The 17,910-nt window shown below is 40.1% G+C and overlaps 1 protein-coding gene across 1 annotated transcript; it reads left to right on the forward strand.

The window, feature by feature from the left end:
- Positions 1 to 384: 384 nt before the first annotated feature.
- On the forward strand, positions 385 to 17,839 carry zdhhc1 (zinc finger DHHC-type containing 1). Its single transcript, XM_061875943.1, has 11 exons — positions 385 to 895; positions 8,013 to 8,232; positions 8,336 to 8,511; positions 10,425 to 10,526; positions 10,600 to 10,724; positions 14,424 to 14,579; positions 16,335 to 16,453; positions 16,520 to 16,605; positions 16,706 to 16,814; positions 16,898 to 16,997; positions 17,076 to 17,839. Exons 2-11 carry the CDS (start codon positions 8,014 to 8,016, stop codon positions 17,456 to 17,458), a joined length of 1,575 nt encoding a protein of 524 aa, XP_061731927.1. The 5' UTR covers positions 385 to 895; position 8,013; the 3' UTR covers positions 17,459 to 17,839.
- Positions 17,840 to 17,910: the final 71 nt, after the last annotated feature.

Genomic DNA, 17,910 nt, shown 5'->3' on the forward strand with positions numbered 1-17,910 from the left:
CTCTTAACCACGCCCCCCCACCCCCTCACTAGCACACCTCCCGAAATCGGAGGTCTCAAGGTTGGCAAGTATGCATACAGCTATGAATAAAAAGTAAAATAAACAATATATGATATAAATGCAGTAAGTTGTAGAGCACTTCCTCTTACAAGGCAACTCTTTACAATTAAAAATATGTGTAAAATGAATGCCGACAAAAGCAACAATAACCTGTTGGTTTTAATGATTACTGTAATTCTTTGTAAAAACGGAATGGTCATTGTCACCCTCTAGTGGCCAGACTTGATCATCACATCTGTCAGTCACTAAACTGAATGGAAGGTAAATTGTGGGCGGGATTAAACCCGCTGGCCAATAGGAAGGAGCTCATTGGTGCTAGTGTTACCATGGAGACGGCACACTAGCCTCGTAGTTGTCGTAGTGAGTAGTAGCCGCTATGCTGACAGCTGACTAATTAATGTTTCATTATTTTATATTTATGATAATTGCAGAGACGTCGAAGGTTAAAATGTCGCAACCGAGCGGTGAACTTCTATGAGCGGCCGACAGTTCTTACCTATGTCGGCTTGGCGGCGTCAGTTAGCCTGCTAGCATCGCGTTAGCAACACAGGCTAATGCTAGCAGGATATCGATGGCCGTCTATGAGCAACATTCGCGGGCTCGGCAGGTCGTGGTTGCCGGTTAGTTGCCAGCTGCTTTCGCCGATGGGATGGATGTGAGCTAACGACTGCACCCGGACGTTTTGTACCGGCTGCTGCTTCTCTCGACCGGAAGTTGTGTGTCAGTTCAGCCGCACCCGACAGGGCCCGCCAGGACCCAGTCAACCCGGCATGAGATGTTGTGGACGACCGGACGGCTGATCGACAAGCGGAGTCCCGTTGACGTATGTTAAAAGGTAAAGTCAACAAAAACCACCCTAACCTTAATTCTAATGCATGTGTATGCATATTCATAATTTGCAAAGTTCAAATTTGAATGAGAATACTAGGAAGTCTAAGTCTATTAGTGCAGTGGTTCTCAAATGGGGGTACTTGAAGATATGCCAAGGGGTACGTGAGATTTTTTTTAAAAATATTCTAAAAATAGCAACAATTCAAAAATCATTTATAAATGTATTTAGAATAGAATAGAATAGAATAGAATAGAGTTTTATTGTCATTATTGCAATGAACAGGTTCAAAGAACAACGAAATTGGAGCAGCTCCTCCTAAGGTGCATATACAATATGGTAGTATGAATTAAAAAAAATAAATAAAATAAATAAATAAATAAAAAATAAATTAAAAAAAAAAGATAGAGATGACAGATGTATCTATGTATACATACATAAAACATTATTTCACATTGTAGTCCAAAAAAATAGAAAAACATTTAAACATTACACATGAGGACATGATGGACATATGGACACTCAGTGCCTGTTTAGTGCTACTATGGCTCTTGGGTAAAAGCTATTTTTTAGTCTATTGGTGCTCGCTTTTAGCACCCTGTAGCGTCTGCCTGAGGGTAGCAGTTCCAGGTGGCTGTGCCCGGGGTGGAATGGGTCTTTCAGGATGCTCTGTGCTTTCCTGAGACAGCGGGAGCTGTACAGGTCAGCCAGGGAGGTATTATTTATTGAATAATACTTCAACAAAATATAAATGTAAGTTCATAAACTGTGAAAAGAAATGCAACAATGCAATATTCAGTGTTGACAGCTAGATTATTTGTGGGCATGTTCCATAAATATTGATGTTAAAGATTTCTTTTTTTGTGGAAAAAATGTTTAGAATTAAGTTCATAAATCCAGATGGATCTCTATTAAAATCCCCAAAAAGGGGAACTTTAAGTTGATGATTGCTTCTATGTGTAGAAATATTTATTTATAATTGAACACTTGTTTATTTTTCAACAAGTTTTTAGTTATTTTTATATCTTTTTTTCCAAATAGTTCAAAAAAGACCACTAAAAATGAGCAAGATTTTGCACTCTTATACAATTTAGTAAATCAGAACCTGATGACATAGTGCAGTATTTTACTTCTTTATCTCTTTTTTTTTAACCAAAAATGTTTTGCTCTGATTAGGGGGTACTTTAATAAAAAAAAATGTTCACAGTGGGTACATCACTGAAAAAAGGTTGAGAACCACTGTATTAGTGGGACATCCATCCATCCATCCATCCATTTTCTACCGCTTATTCCCCTTTGGGGTCGCGGGGGGCGCTGGTGCCTATCTCAGCTACAATCGGGCAGAAGGCGGGGTAGAGGGGTGTGGGAAAAAATCGATTTGAATACGAATCGAATGGAATACGTTGTGCGATTCAGAATCGATTCTCATTTTTTTCAAATCGATTTTTTAAAATGTATCTATTTATTTTATTTTTTTATCAATCCAACAAACCACTACACAGCAATACCATAACAATGCAATCCAATTCCAAAACCAAACCTGACCCAGCAACACTCAGAACTGCAATAAACAGAGCAATTGAGAGGAGACACAAACACGACACAGACCAAACCCAAAGTAGTAAAACAAAAATGAATATTATCAACAGCAGTATCAATATTAGTTATAATTTCAGCATAGCAGTGATTAAAAATCATTCATTGACATTATCATTAGAAATTAATAAAAATTTTAAAAAAAGAACAATAGTGTCACAGTGGCTTACACTTGCATGGCATCTCATAAGCTTGACAACACACTGTGTCCAATATTTTCACAAAGATAAAATAAGTCATATTTTTGGTTCGTTTAATAGTTAAAACAAATTTAGATTATTGCAATCAGTTGGTAAAACATTGTCCTTGACAATTATAAAAGCTTTTTTAAAAAAAAATCTACTACTCTGCTAGCATGTCAGCAGACTGGGGTAGATCCTGCTGAAATCTATGTATTGAATGAATACAGAATCGTTTTGAATCGGAAAAATATTGTTTTTGAATCGAGAATTGAATCGAATCGAAAAAATGGATATATTATTGAATCGTTGATTGGCAACACTAAATTGGCCCTAGTGTGTGAATGTTGTCTGTCTATCTGTGTTGGCCCTGCGATGAGGGGGCGACTTGTCCAGGGTGTATCCCGCCTTCCGCCCGATTGTAGCTGAGATAGGCGCCAGCGACCCCAAAAGGGAATAAGCGGTAGAAAATGGATGGATGGATGGACCCCAATAATCGATATTGAATCGAATCATGGGACACCCAAAGATTCGCAGCCCTAGCGGGGTACACCCTGGACAAGTCACCACCTCATCGCAGGGCCAACACAGATGGACAGACAACATTCACACTCCTTTTTACAGACTAGGGCCAATTTAATGTTGCCAATCAACCTATCCCCAGGTGCATGTCTTTGGAAGTGGGAGGAAGCCGGAGTACCCAGACGGAACCCACGCATTCACGGGGAAAAAATGCAAACTCCACACAGAAAGATCCTGAGCTCGGGAATTATCCCAGGGCTACTCAGTATGTGTTTATTCTTGCCAGAAGTCCTATAATGCAGCGGTTCTCAACCTTTTTTCAGTGATGTACCCCCTGTGAACATGTTTTTAATTCAAGTAGTCCCTAATCCAGGGGTCTCAAACTCAATTTACCTGGGGGCCACTGGATGCAGAAACTGGGTGAGGCTGGGCCGCAAGAAAATATTTCTTAAAAAATCTAACATGCACTTTTTAATGAATTCCATTCCTAGGACCGGAAATCCAACCCTCACGATTTTTCCGGAAGACTCCTGAATTTCAGTACACCTCCCGACAATCTACCGGTGCAACCATTTTCCCAAATTTCTCCCAATTTTCACCCCGCCGACATTATTAAGGGCTGCCGTGACTGCACTACCTTTAACGTCCTCTACAACAGTGGTTCGCAACCTTTTTTCAGTGATGCACCCCCTGTGAACATGTTTTTAATTCAAGTACCCCCTAATCAGAGCAAAGCATTTTTGGTTGAAAAAAAGAGATAAATAAGTAAAATACAGCACCATGTTATCAGTTTCTGATTTATTAGATTGTATAAAAGTGCAAAATATTGCTCATTTGTAGTGGTCTTTCTTGAACTATTTGGAAAAAAAGATATAAAATAACTAATAACTTGTTGAAAAATAAACAAGGGATTCAAATATAAATAATAAAGTAATCGTCAACTTAAAGTGCCCTCTTTGGGGATTGTAACAGAGATCCATCTGGATTCATGAACTTAATTTCTAAACATTTCTTCACAAAAAAAGATAAATCTTTAACATCAATATTTATGGAACACGTCCACAAAAAATCTAGCTCTCAACACTGAATATTGCATTGTTGCATTTCTTTTCACAGTTTACAAACTTACATTCATATTTTGGTGAAGTATTATTCAATACATATATTTATAAAGGATTTTTGAATTGTTGCTATTTTTAGAATATTTAAAAAAAATCTCACGTACTCCTTGGCTTACCTTCAAGTACCCCCAGGGGTACGCATACCCCCACTTGAGAACCACTGCTATAATGGATATATTTATTTATTAATATGTTCCATATAACAAATATGGTTTTCTAGAACAAAATTAATCTATTATTCAACTTAAACTTATTCTTCTTCTTCTACGGATTGTGGCACGCTCTACCGTCCACATTTTTCATCAAGTTCAAACCTTTCCAGCTTCAAACTGTTAAGCCTATTCGGGAATCGCAGATTTTCCCTTGACAAATTCCCCCAAAAATCCCAGATTTTCCAGAATTCCAGGTTTTCCGTGACATTTTCCCCATTCAACTAGAGCAGGGGTAGGGAACCTATGGCTCAAGAGCCAGATGTGGCTCTTTTGATGACTGCACCTGGCTCTCAGATAAATCTTAGCTGACATTGCTTAACACGGTAAGCAATGAATAATTCCGCTGGTAATCACCGTGTCAAAAATAACGTTCAAAATACAAAACATTCTCATGCATTTTAATCCATCCATCCGGTTTCTACCGCACCTGTTCAAGAAGTCACGTTAATGGTAAGAAGTATTTTATTTATTGTTGGTTAGCTTCAGAACAACAATGTTATTAAAAAGAATAGGAGACTGGTTATACTCCAAAAATGTTGGTCTTACTTAAAAATGCACGCATTTAGTTGTATTCAGTCTTAAAAAATATATTATATGGCTCTCACGGAAATACTTTTTAAAATATTTGGCGTGTCGACCCCTGAATTAGAGTGTGAATGTTGTCTGTCTATCTGTGTTGGCCCTGCGATGAGGTGGCGACTTGTCCAGTGTGCACCCCGGCTTCCGCCAGAATGCAGCTGAGATAGGCTTTAGCACCTCCCGCGACCTCAAAAGGGACAAGCGCTAGTAAATGGATGGATGAAAAATGAATTGGCCATCTTTTAAACTTCCACCATTTTCACATTTTTCAGACTATTTGCAAATAAAAACAATTTTCTGGAAATAAAAAAATATTTGAAAGTTAAAAAAGCGATTTTCTTCAATTAAAAACAAATATTCGCATGTTAAAACTATTTTCTGCAAGGAAAACAAATGATTGGCGAGTAAAAATTATTTTTTTTCAATTGAAAAAAAACAATTTGCAAGTACTGTGATGAGGTGGCGATTTGTCAAGGGTGGACCCCACCTTCCGCCCGAATGCAGCTGAGATAGGCTCCAGCACCCCCCGCAACCCCGAAAGGACAAGCGGTAGGAAATGGATGGAGGGATGGATTTTTCAAACTTCCACCATTTCCACATTTTTCAAACTATTTGCAAATAAAAGCAATTTTGTGGAAATAAAAAAAAATTTGAAAGACAAAAAAGTTTTTTTTCAATTAAAAACAAATATTTGCAAGTAAAAACAATTTTCTGCAAGGAAAACAAATGATTGGCGAGTAAAATATATTTTTGTCAATTGAAAAACAAACAATTTGTAAGTGCTGTGATGAGGTCGCGACTTGTCCAGGGTCCACCCCGCCTTCCGCCCGAATGCAGCTGAGATAGGCTCCAGGACCCCCCGCGTTCCCTAAAAGATTTGAAAGTTAAAAAAACTATTTTCTTGAATTAAAAAAAATATTTGCAAGTAAAAACTATTTTCTGCAAGGAAAACAAATGATGGGCAAGTAAAAAAACATTTTTTTCAATAGAAAAACCCCCCCGATTTGCAGGTACTGTGATGAGGCGAAGACTTGTCCAGGGTCTACCCCGCCTTCCGCCCAAATGCATCCGAGATAGGCTCCGGTGCCCCCCCCCCCCCCCCCCGTGACATCGAAAGGAACAAGCGGTAGCAAATGGATAGATTTTCCTAACTTCCACCATTTCCACATTTTTCAAACTTTTTTCAAATAAAAACATTTTTCTGGAAACACAAAAAGATTTGGAAGTTAAAAAAAACGATTTTCTTCAATTAAAAACAAATATTTGCAAGTAAAAACAATTTTCTGCAAGGAAAACAAATGATTGGCAAGTAAAAAAACTTTTTTTTTCAATTGGAAAAAAAAAACTATTTGCAAGTGCTGTGATGAGGTGGCAACTTGTCCAGGGTGTACTCCGCCTTCTGTCCGAATGCAGCTGAGATACGCTCCAGCACCGTCCGCCTCCCTTAAAGGCACAAGCGGTAGGAAATGGATGGATGGAGGGAATTTGGAAGTAAATAAAAAGCCCAATTTTCTGCAAGTTAAAAATGATTTGCAGGTCAAATATTTTATTTTCGATTCCAAAAAACGATTTGCAAGTTTATAAACACATTTCTTCAAGTTTAAATTTTTAGCAGTAATATTCCACCCTGGTAAAATAGTGGACAGAAGAGAAGGGGAAACTCACAGGTTAATAACTCACAGATTGAGAGCTTCTTTGTTTTCTATCCCCACCCTGCTTCTTCATCTTTGTTTTTTGGCGGACGACACCATGCGCAAATAACAGTAGCTCTGACACTCCTTAGATTGACTCGGCAGCACGACCTGTCGTTGTAGAGTGCAGATTACGGGGTGCTGTGAGTGCAAGTGTGTGGATCGCGCTGGGTGCAAAATTACTGCCAAACGTTTTACCTTGTATAAAATAGTTGTTATTCTTTTTGTGTGTTTGTGGAATATTGGCAGTAATCACAACATTAAAAACAACACAATCTAGTATTGAAGATAAAATAACAGTGATGCACTTGTTTACATTCTAACATGTCCGAAAATGAGTAGGATTAAGCAGAGTTTATTTAATCCTACCCCTTTTCTGTCTAAATATAATTCCTAACACAATAGTTCACTTCCTTTCTCAATCTTTGACCCAACAACAATAAATGAAGAAGTAAAAATACATCAATACAATTCACTTGTATAGGTAGGTAAATTACTGGGCAGCGTGGCTTAAATGGAAGAACCGTCGTCCAGCAACTTGAGGGTTCCTGGTTCCTGGTTCGATTCCAGCTTCCGCCATCCTAGTCATGGCCGCTGTGTCCACGTCACTCACCTTGCTCCCATTGCCATTATTTTGTTTGAATTCTTGGCGCTGGTTTGAGGGTCCGCAGGCACAAATCGGCAGCCACACGTCCGTTACCCCAGGTCACCTGTGGCTTCAGATGTAGCTTACCACCGTCATAGTGTGAATGTGGACTGAATGAATGATGGGTTCACAGTTCTCTGTGAAGCGCTTTAAGTGTCTATAAAAGCGCAATACAAAACCTAATCCATTATTAATATTACTGTATGGTTCACATCATTTACTGAGTATGTGATAGATTTCCTGTCGGGTTAAAGATTTTTATCAGTATTCATCTCCCGTGTACTTTGTAAACACTTTGTGTTTGACTTCTTTGCCTAATCCACTCCATAATTTAGTTCTATGTTCTGATATGCTAAAGGTCTTAAGTGTTGTCGTGCATATGCATTTGAAGTTAAATTGTTCCCTAAACTTATATTTCTCCTCTTTTGTTGGGAGGAATTGTTGTACATTCTTGTATTGCAAGTTCAGCTTATAATTTTAGCTGTTTGCAAATCCACCAAATCATTGAGGTTCAATGAAAAAGGGTTTGTACACAGTTTTCTTGATTTTAAGCTTCTCATGTCATCTTGTCTTGCAGAATGGAGGCATGCAGCAGCAACCCCAACCGCACAGCGCCAGTGGGCGATGACAGTCCCCAGCAAGCCGACGTGCGGCTGTGCTCTCGAACCAACGGGTGGAGCTGGCCGCCTCACCCCTTCCAGCTGCTGGCGTGGCTGCTTTACGCCTTCTTCGCCATCATGGGCCTCGGCATCTTTGTGCCCTTACTACCTGCACACTGGACCCCTGCCGGCTACATCGTATCCTTCACGCCCCCCGGCACCTGTTACTGCACTACACCTGTGCGTGTCTGTGTGTGTGTGTGGCCACCAGTGCAAAAAAGCTTCCTTATCCAAGCATCAGTGCACCAGCATCATGTTCGCTTGCCACCTGTGTGTGCACGTTATGGCCGTGTCTGTCGACCCGGCCGACCGCAACATTAGAACCAAGAGCCACAAAGGTCCGGTTCCCGCCTTCGACCGCTCCAAACACGCCCATGTCATTGAGAACTGCCACTGCTACCTGTGCCAGGTGGACGTGTGAGTGTGTTACTTCCGGTCTTTGGCGATAAAGAAAAAAATGTTGATGTATTTAATCCGGTGGTGTCCAAAGTGTGGCTGCAGCTCATATTTCATTGGCCTGAATTCTATAGACAAAATAAATACATCAAGATTTAGAACAGAGGTGGCTAAAGTGCAGCTCAGATTTTGTTGGCCTGCAGCATATGGTTGGGGACAATTGTAATTAAAAAAAGAACATAAATATGTATTTTTAAAACTTTTTATTAATAATAATACACTTTTTCACCTATATAACACAAAGCTTACAAAAAGTTTTTTGCACAATTAACACCCGTTACTCACCTTTTACTGTAGTTATGTATACATATACATATATATATATATATATATAATATGTGTGTGTGTATATATGTATATATATCTATATGTGTGTGTGTGTATATATGTATATATATATATAAACACACACACATACAGATATATATATATACAGATATATATATATATCTATATGTGTGTGTGTATATATATGTATATATATATATATATATGTATGTATATATATATATATGTATATATATATATATATATATATATATATATATATATATATATATATATATATATATCTGTATATATATATACATACATATATATATATATATACATATATATACACACACACATATAGATATATATATATATATATATATGCATACATATATATATATGTATATATAAGCCTAATTTAAAAAAGAATACAAATAGGTAATGCAGTTTCACAATCTTCTTCACCCTTGTCTGCTTCTTCTTGGTCTGCTTTGTCTCCTTAGTCTTCTTTTTGTCCTAAGTCTTTTTTTTTTGTTCTTGGTCTTCTCTGTCTTCTTTGTTTTCTTGGTTTTCTTTGTCTTGTTGGTTTTTCTTCTTCTTCTTCTTACTCATTTTTTCTCTTCCTCCTCTTCCTCTTAATCCTCCTTTTCTTTTTCCTCCTCCTCTTCTTCCTCCTCTGTCTCCTCCATCTCCTCTTACTTTCCTTTCTTCCCATTCCCTTTCTCTTTTTTCTCTTGCTCTTCCTAAAATTATTCTTGTTTTTGCTCTTTTTCCCTTTTCCAATTAGTCCATATCCTCCCAAAAATGGGACCTGAAAACCAAAATGCCCGAATACATGTGTGTGTAACTATGATGAACAAGTGTCCAAATGTCTTGCAGGAGGATTTAGTACGTTTTTAAGTTTGCCAAATGTTTTAGTTGGGTAATAATCTTATTAGTGATGAATAATCCATCCATCCGTTTCCTACCGCTTATTTATTTCGGGGTCGCGGGGGGTGCTGGAGCCTATCTCAGCTACAATTGGGCGGAAGGCGGGGTACACCCTGGTCAAGTTGCCGCCTCATTTCAGGGCCAAGTGATGAATAATAATAAGAAATTAAATACCACAAGGTAGTTGGATTACATATTACACTCATTTTCTTTATTAGCTATAGCACAAAGCTAATATGTCGAAGTTTTGTAAGATATTTTTGCATATATTGACTGACCTTATTTGGGTTGGTTTTAGTATCTTTAATGTACAAAATATATCAAAGTGGCTCCTGTATCCATTCATTTTTTTAAGACATTGATACACCCATACACTTAATGTATGTATTACTGCATTCCATACTGTAGGAGGCCGCACAGCAGTAAAGTCAAAAACAGCCATGGCAAAAAGATTGGTGACTTTGCTTAATTGTACAACTGTGTGTGTCTGCTAGAAAGCAGGTCAGTGGGTCAGTGCTGCTAAGGCTGTAAATAATTCAACATGTGTTAAAAATGGAGCTGTTCTGCTCATTGCTGCCTCCCGCAGTTGTCTGCTGCTACTACGCGCCTCGTGCCTTGTGATGAAAGAAGCACATTGTTCCCAGCCTGGTCCTGTGGTGTGTGTGTTTCAGAGGGCCAAAGTCAAAGCACTGCAGTGCGTGTAACAAGTGTGTGGCCAACTTCGACCATCACTGTCGATGGCTCAACAACTGTGTCGGAAGCAGGAACTACAAGTGAGTTTTGTCATGTATCCTCACATTGTACAGTTGTGTGTTTGTGTGTGTCTTCACACGTGTGTGTGCGCAGGTTGTTTCTACACAGCGTGGTCTCGGCCCTGCTGGGCGTGTGTCTGGTTCTGGTGGTCTCCTCTTACATCTTCATTGAGTTTTTTTTGGACCCCACCAAACTGCGCACGGACAAGCACTTCTGGGGTAAGGCCACGACCCTTGACCTCACAACTCGGGCCGTCTCCATGGCGACTTGCCTGGGGAAGCTACTGGAATGTCATGCTGTCCCGATACTAATATTTTGTTACCAGTACCAAAATGTATTCCGATGTTTTGATACTTTTAAAAATAAAGGGGACCAAAAAAAATGTCATTATTCGCTATATTTTGTCAGAAAGTCTTATGATACATTAAAGGCCTACTGAAACCCACTACTACCGACCACACAGTCTGATCGTTTATATATCAATGATGAAATATTAACATTGCAACACATGCCAATACGGCCTTTTTAGTTTACTAAATTGCAATTTTAAATTTCACGCAAAGTGTTGTGTTGAAAACGTCGCGGTATGATGACGCGTGCGTTTGACGTCTCGGATTGTAGCGGACATTATTTTCCAGCCCGATCCAAGCTATTAGTAGTCTGCTTTAATCGCATAATTGAACAGTATTCTGGACATCGGTGTTGCTGAATATTTTGCAATGTGTTCAATTAATAATGGAGAAGTCAAAGTAGAAAGATGGAGGTGGGAAGTTTTTAGCCTTTAGCCACACAAACACAGCCGGCGTTTCCTTGTTTAAAATTCCCGAAGGTGAAGCTTTACTATGGAACAGAGCGGTTAAGCAAACATGGATCCCGACCACATGTCAACCGGCAGGTTTCCCTGAGAAAATTGTGGTAATAAGTCGTCTCTTACCGTAGTTATGAGCGGAGCCTGCGTCCTCCTGCAGCTGCTGCGGGCTATTAACTCCTACCACCGGAGACACTGGCCACACCCCTCTGACTTTCAGGTACTATATAATCTCACTAAAACACTAGTAACACAATAGGCAGATAAGGGATTTTCCAGAATTATCCTAGTAAATGTGTCTAATAACATCTGAATCGCTCTCACTGCAATCGCCTTTTTTTCTTCTTCTAGTCCTTCACTCTCAATATCTTCATCCACGAATCTTTCATCCTCGCTCAAATTAACAGGGAATTTGTCGCTTTCTCGGTCTGAATCGCTGTAGCTGCTGGTGGCTATGATTGTAAACAATGTGAGGAGCTCTTCAACCCGTGACGTCACGCTCACATCGTCTGCTACTTCCGGTAAAGGCAAGGCTTTTTTATTAGCGACCAAAAATTGCGAACTTTTATCGTCAATATTCTCTACTAAATCCTTTCAACAAAAATAGAACAATATCGCGACATGATCAAGTATGACACATAGAATGGACCTGCTATCCCTGTTTAAATAAGAAAAATCTCATTTCAGTAGGCCTTTAAACATAAGTTTCTTATTGCAATCAAAGAACAATGTTGGTGTTGAACAAGATAGTGAACATACTAGATAACTTGTATTTTAGTAATAAGTAAGCAAACAAAGGCTCCTAATTTGGCTGCTGAAGTATGCAGTAACATATTGTTAAAATGTAATACGCACTTCTTCTTCTGTTGTTTGATACTTTACATAAGTTTTGCATAAAGCTACAAGTAGTTACAGGATCAAACATTGGTCATAATTAAAGTTCCCGGAACATATTATCTGAGTCTATAAACGATAACAAAATGAAAAATGATTTTTTGATGATAAAACAATATTGCTGTTACTGTTGTATCGCCTATGTACGGCTCTTGTATTTGGTATCATTACTGTCGATAGTTGTATGGATCCATGTTTGTTTTTTCCATTCAAGCGCGCTAGCTTGCTGTTAGCGGTTAGCTATTGTATCCTCCTACGGTGTTCCTTCTCCTGCAGGGATGATACTTGTAAGAACCGGAGGTTGTCGCCATGGAGGTGAGGATTGGTGATTTAGAAGTAGCTAAAACACTGTGGAAGAACGCTAGCCGCTAGCTCACTATGTTTTGAAAAAACGCTTGCAGATCGACTTTCAAAATTGTTTATTTTATATATCAATGATGTATGTGAGGTATCAAAGTTATTAAAATTTGTATCATTTGCGGACGACACCAACTTTTATAGTTCGGGACATGACTATGTGGGCTCTACCGAGGATGTCGTTGTGGTTTGTGTTGTGGTTTGTGCAGCCCTTTGAGACACTAGTGATTTAGGGCTATATCAATAATCTTTGATTGATTGATTGGTTGACTTAAAAGCGTGATCAAACATTGAATAGGAATTGATTAAACTTAAGAGAAGGTTTGATGTCAATAAATGATCATTAAATGTAAAAAAACAAAGTTTATGATTTTTTGTAGGAGGAAAAGGGAGGAAACGATCAAACTGTCAATAGATGGAATTAAGGGTTTCTGAACTTAGATTTTTAGGAGTTATACTGGATGAGGGTCTGACATGGAAATCTCATATTGCCCATGTACGGAAAAAGATGTCTAAGAGTATTTTTATATTAAACAAGGTAAATTATGTGTTAGATTATAGCTGTGGTTCTCAAATGGGGGTACGCGTACCCCTGGGGGTACTTGAAGGTATGTCAAGAGGTTCGTGAGATTTTTAAAAAATATTCCAAGAATAGCAACAATTCAACAATCCTTTGTAAATAAATTTATTAAATAATACTTCAACAAAATATGAATGTACATTTATATACTGTGAAAAAAGATTCAACAATGCAATATTCAGTGTTGACAGCTAGATTTTTTGTGGACATGTTCCATAAATATTGATGTTAAAGATTTAATTTTTTGTGAAGAAATGTTTAGAATTAAGTTCATGAATCCAGATGGATCTCTATTGCAATCCCCAAAGAGGGCACTTTAAGTTGATAACTTTTATGTGTAGAAATCTTTATTTATAATTGAATCATTTGTTTATTTTTCAACAAGTTTTTAGTTATTTTGTATCTTTTTTTTTTACAAATTAGCAATATTTTGCATTGTTATGCAATTTAATAAATCAGAAACTGATGACATAGTTCTGTATTTTACTTCTTTATCTCTTTTTTTCCAAACAAAAATGCTTTGCTCAGATTAGGGGGTACTTGGATTAAAAAGATGTTCACAGGGGGTACATCATTGAAAAAAGGTTGAGAACCACTGGATTATAGGGCAATGCGTATATTGTATTGTGCACTTATATTGCCATATATCAACTACTGTGTGGAAGTGTGGGGGAACACATATAAGAGTAATAGTAACCAGGAAAATGTAAGCTTTTTCTTCATCTTGCTCCTTCTCAGGCATTGGTGTGTAAATGTATGATTGTATAATTGAGGTATAATTGTCTATTGATTGAAGATGCACATCAATGAAGGAGATAAATAAAAAATTAAATGAGAGTATTTCTAGCTTCACCTTTATCGATAGTTTCAGAGCCAAAATACGTCTTCACGCTTCAAGTGCTCTTTGTGTGTGTTGACTCGCGACATGCGCCTCGGCTCGTTTTACCAGTAATGTCACCACGGCCCGCTATCATGTACATGAAAAAAAAGTACCAGTATTTTTCAAAGGCAGTATAGTAAATTTTTTTGTTCATTAGTACTGCGATGAGGTGGCGACTTGTCCAGGGTGTACCCCGCCTTCCGCCCGATTGTAGCTGAGATATTGATAGGCGCCAGCGCCCCCCGCGACCCCAAAAGGGAATAAGCGGTAGAAAATGGATGGATGGATAGTACTGCAGCACTTTAATAGTACCACAGTACTTTTTTTAGTAAAGGTATATCATACAACACTACTGAAATGTTTGCTCTCTACGTTCTCCACCCTGCTTCCTCCGGCAGTGCGAAACGAGACGGCCGTGTGGTTCGTCTTCTTGCCGGTGGCGCCCGTGCGAGTGGTGGCCACAGTTATTCCTGCCCTGGCAGCCGTCACCATCGCGCTGGCTCTGCTGTCGTCTGTGCTGCTCTGCCACCTGCTCTGCTTCCACATCTACCTCAGTAAGTAGTGTGTGTGTGTGTGTGTGTGTGTTTGTGTGTGTATGTACATGAACAAGAACCAGCATTGTACTGAGTTCATCACTTCAAAATACGAGGAAAATTGTCTTGATGTGTGTTATACTAGGAGGAACCTTGTTTTACAAACACTTATATATTTGCAAACTTTTCGATTGACCAACGTTCAGATCCTCAGCCTTCCCGGTAAGGTCTATTCAGGTGTACTGAAGAGGCTACGCCGGATAGTGGAACCATGGATTCAGGAGGAACAGTGCTGTTTTCGTCCTGGTTGTGGAACTGTGGAACAGCTCTATACTTTCGACAGGGTCTTTGAGGGTGCATGAGTTTGCCAAACCAGTCTACATGTGTTTTATGGACTTGGAAAAGGCTTTTGGACCGCGTCCCTCCGGAAGTTCTGTGGGTAGTGCTCAGAGAATATAGGAACCACCTGATGTATAATCGGTGTCAGAGCATGGTCCGCATTGCTGGCTGTAAGTCTGACCTTTTTCCAGTGAGGGTTGGACCTTTGTCACCAATTCTGTTCACTGCTTTTATGGACATAATTTAGGTTTGGTGACTGCAGGATTAGGTCTCTGCTTTCATCGCACATTTTTCGATGATGTGGTCCTGCTGACTTAATCTGGCCAGGATCTTCAGCTCTCACTGGAGCGGTTCGCAGCAGAGTGTGAAGCAACTGGGATGAAAATCAGCACTTCTAAGTCCGAGTCCACGGTTCTTGCCCGGGGTGGAGAGCCATCTCCGGGTTGGGGACGGGATCCTGGGGAAAGAGATCAGTGCGACTTCTGCAGTGATGTGGACCCTGTATCGGTCCGTTGTGGTGTAAAAGGAGCTGAACCGGAAGGCAAAGCTCTATGTTCTCATTCTCACATATGATCGTGAGCTTTGGGTTATGACCGAAAGGACAAGATCATGGGTACAAGCGGCCGAAGCTAATGCTCGCGGTGGCTGTAAAGCCATTGCTTGTTTATCACAGTGAAACGCCCACATTGTTCAAAAAATTCCACAAATATTAGCTGAGACAAAGTTATGAGGATTTTACTTTTTTTTTTTTATCGTCACAGCAGCGTTGTTAACAATTTTGCCAACGCAGCAGGGTTGTTACCTATTTTGAGAACACCAAAGGGACTTTAGGGTGTGTGCGCATGTTAACAGTTAGTATACATACAGGTATGTGTATATATATATATATATATATATATATATATATATATATATATATATATATATATATATATATGTGTATGTATATATATATACTGTATATATGTATATATATACTGTATATATATATATATATATATATACATATACATATATATATTTTGGGGAAAAAAAGGCTGCACACTTTGAAGACACAAAGTGTGTATATGTGTGTGTGTGTATATATATATATATATATATATATACGTGTGTATATGTATACGTTTGTATATATGTATATACTGTATATATGTGTACACACATTTGTGTCTTCAAAGTGTGCAGCATTTTTTTTACTAAAATAGTGACTTTAATTAAGGCTAGAACAAATTATTCATGTTTACATTTTTCTTAAGAGGAACAGGCTTCACTATACGCACTTTTGGATTTACGAAACATGGTCAAGAACCAATTAGGTCCAATGACCGACATTCCAGTTTACTAAATATTTCCTCACCTGATTCCTCCATTGTGTGTGTGTGTGTGTGTCTGTGTGTGTGCGTGCATGTGTGTCTGTGTGTGTGCGTGTGTGTGCAGTGTGGAACAGGCTGAGCACATACGAGTACATTGTACGTCAGCGCCACCGCCAGGACCACAGACACACGCCAACGCCAGCAGACGTCAAACAGACGACCGCTCATTCAGTCGACTTAAAGGTCAAAAGGTCATGTGATATCGTTGTTCGTGCCTCTTCTAAAACCCTGCCTCTTTTTCCCCGGTAGGATTCAGACCACTCGAGGACACTTGGCCTCACTGACACTCGTGTAGGCGGGGAGGAAGTAACCGCCGTGTCTTTACGAGGGGACGAGTAAGACCTTCTGTTGAGTTTGGATGTCAATGGTCGTATGGAAACCTCATCGAGTGTGTGTGTGTGTGTGTGTGTGTGTGTGTGTGTGTGTGTTTTCAAGGTTTGTGGTAATTAGTGGAGTGAGAGGTGTGTCCAGTCCTGTTTTGGAGCTAGAGACTCCGCCCAACCGCCCCCAAACTACAGAAGAGCACAAGCAAAGACACACACAGGTGGATATATACACACACACTAACATACACACACACAGACAAACACACAGAGTGATCTTTGTTCAATGTGATTGTTCCCACAGAAGAAGAGAAGGAAGAAAGTCCATAAAGTTCCTGCAGACCTGACCAGAGAAAATCCCTGTCCAGCTTTGGCTCCGCCCCCTGGTTCAGCTCCGCCCCCTGGTACACTGGTGATATCCTTGTGTCGTCACAGATATGTCTGACCTCGCCCTGACCCGCCGCCATCTTTTCTTGTTCCAGCCGAGTCCAGCAGCGTGTCCGCCAAGTCCTTCGGCCAGCGACTTCCTTTCCCAGCTTTCCCCCTCCGGGCCTCCCTGGCCCCCCTGGCCCCGCCCTCGGTGCCTGTCCTGGCGGCCGCAGCGCCCGCCGAGTACCACTCGGACTCGGCCGAGTCGTTGGAGGAGATCCCCGTGGCGTTGGCCAAGCTGGGCTCCTCGTCCTCGGCGGGAGGCGTCCGTGACAGGGGCGTGCTCCCGCCCCCCTCCCCCTTGCCCAGGACTAGCAGGAAGCTCGCCACATCCCGCTGCAATAAGGGCGCCGCCGCGGAGCTGAGCTTCAAGATGGCGTCTGCTCAGCCCCCCTCGGTGTTCGTGAGCCGGGCCAGCGGCGTGAGCAGGACGTGACGACAAGGACGCTCTTTTTGCGCCGCCCACCTGCACAACCTTTTTGATACATTTAGCAAGGGCGTGGCCCGTAGATTGCCACGGTAACCGAGACCGCACGATTGACCTCACTTCCTATTTTTTCTTGTTAAAACACTCGCATCACTTGCACGCGACTCACTTTCTGTCCATTACTTATCAAACGTCTCCTTCTTTCATGTATGCTAAAGAAGAGATATGGTTGCCATGGGAACGAATATTGCACACTTCGATTATTTATTTATCAAACGTCTCCTCCCTTTGTGTATGCTAAAGACCTATGGTTGTCATGGGAACGAATAGTACACCGTTAGTCCTCACACCAAACTCACCAAACGACAATAAAATGACGTTTTTTTTTAACTTTGCTGACTAAAAAGAATATTTTTCATCCGAGCGCCAGCGTCCTCTGCAGTGGACATCTGGGTTTTGCA

Source organism: Nerophis ophidion, linkage group LG02 (assembly GCF_033978795.1).
Source record: "Nerophis ophidion isolate RoL-2023_Sa linkage group LG02, RoL_Noph_v1.0, whole genome shotgun sequence".
Lineage (NCBI taxonomy): Eukaryota > Metazoa > Chordata > Actinopteri > Syngnathiformes > Syngnathidae > Nerophis > Nerophis ophidion.

What these genes read in the sequence shown, in the direction of transcription:
- zdhhc1 (XM_061875943.1), top strand. Translation starts at nt 8,014, where the DNA reads ATGGAGGCATGCAGCAGCAACCCCAACCGCACAGCGCCAGTGGGCGAT. An exon ending in GGACCCCTGCCGGCTACATC is followed by an intron (nt 8,233 to 8,335) that starts GTATCCTTCACG and finishes TCCAAGCATCAG; the next exon opens with TGCACCAGCATCATGTTCGC. An exon ending in CTCATTCAGTCGACTTAAAG is followed by an intron (nt 16,454 to 16,519) that starts GTCAAAAGGTCA and finishes TTTCCCCGGTAG; the next exon opens with GATTCAGACCACTCGAGGAC.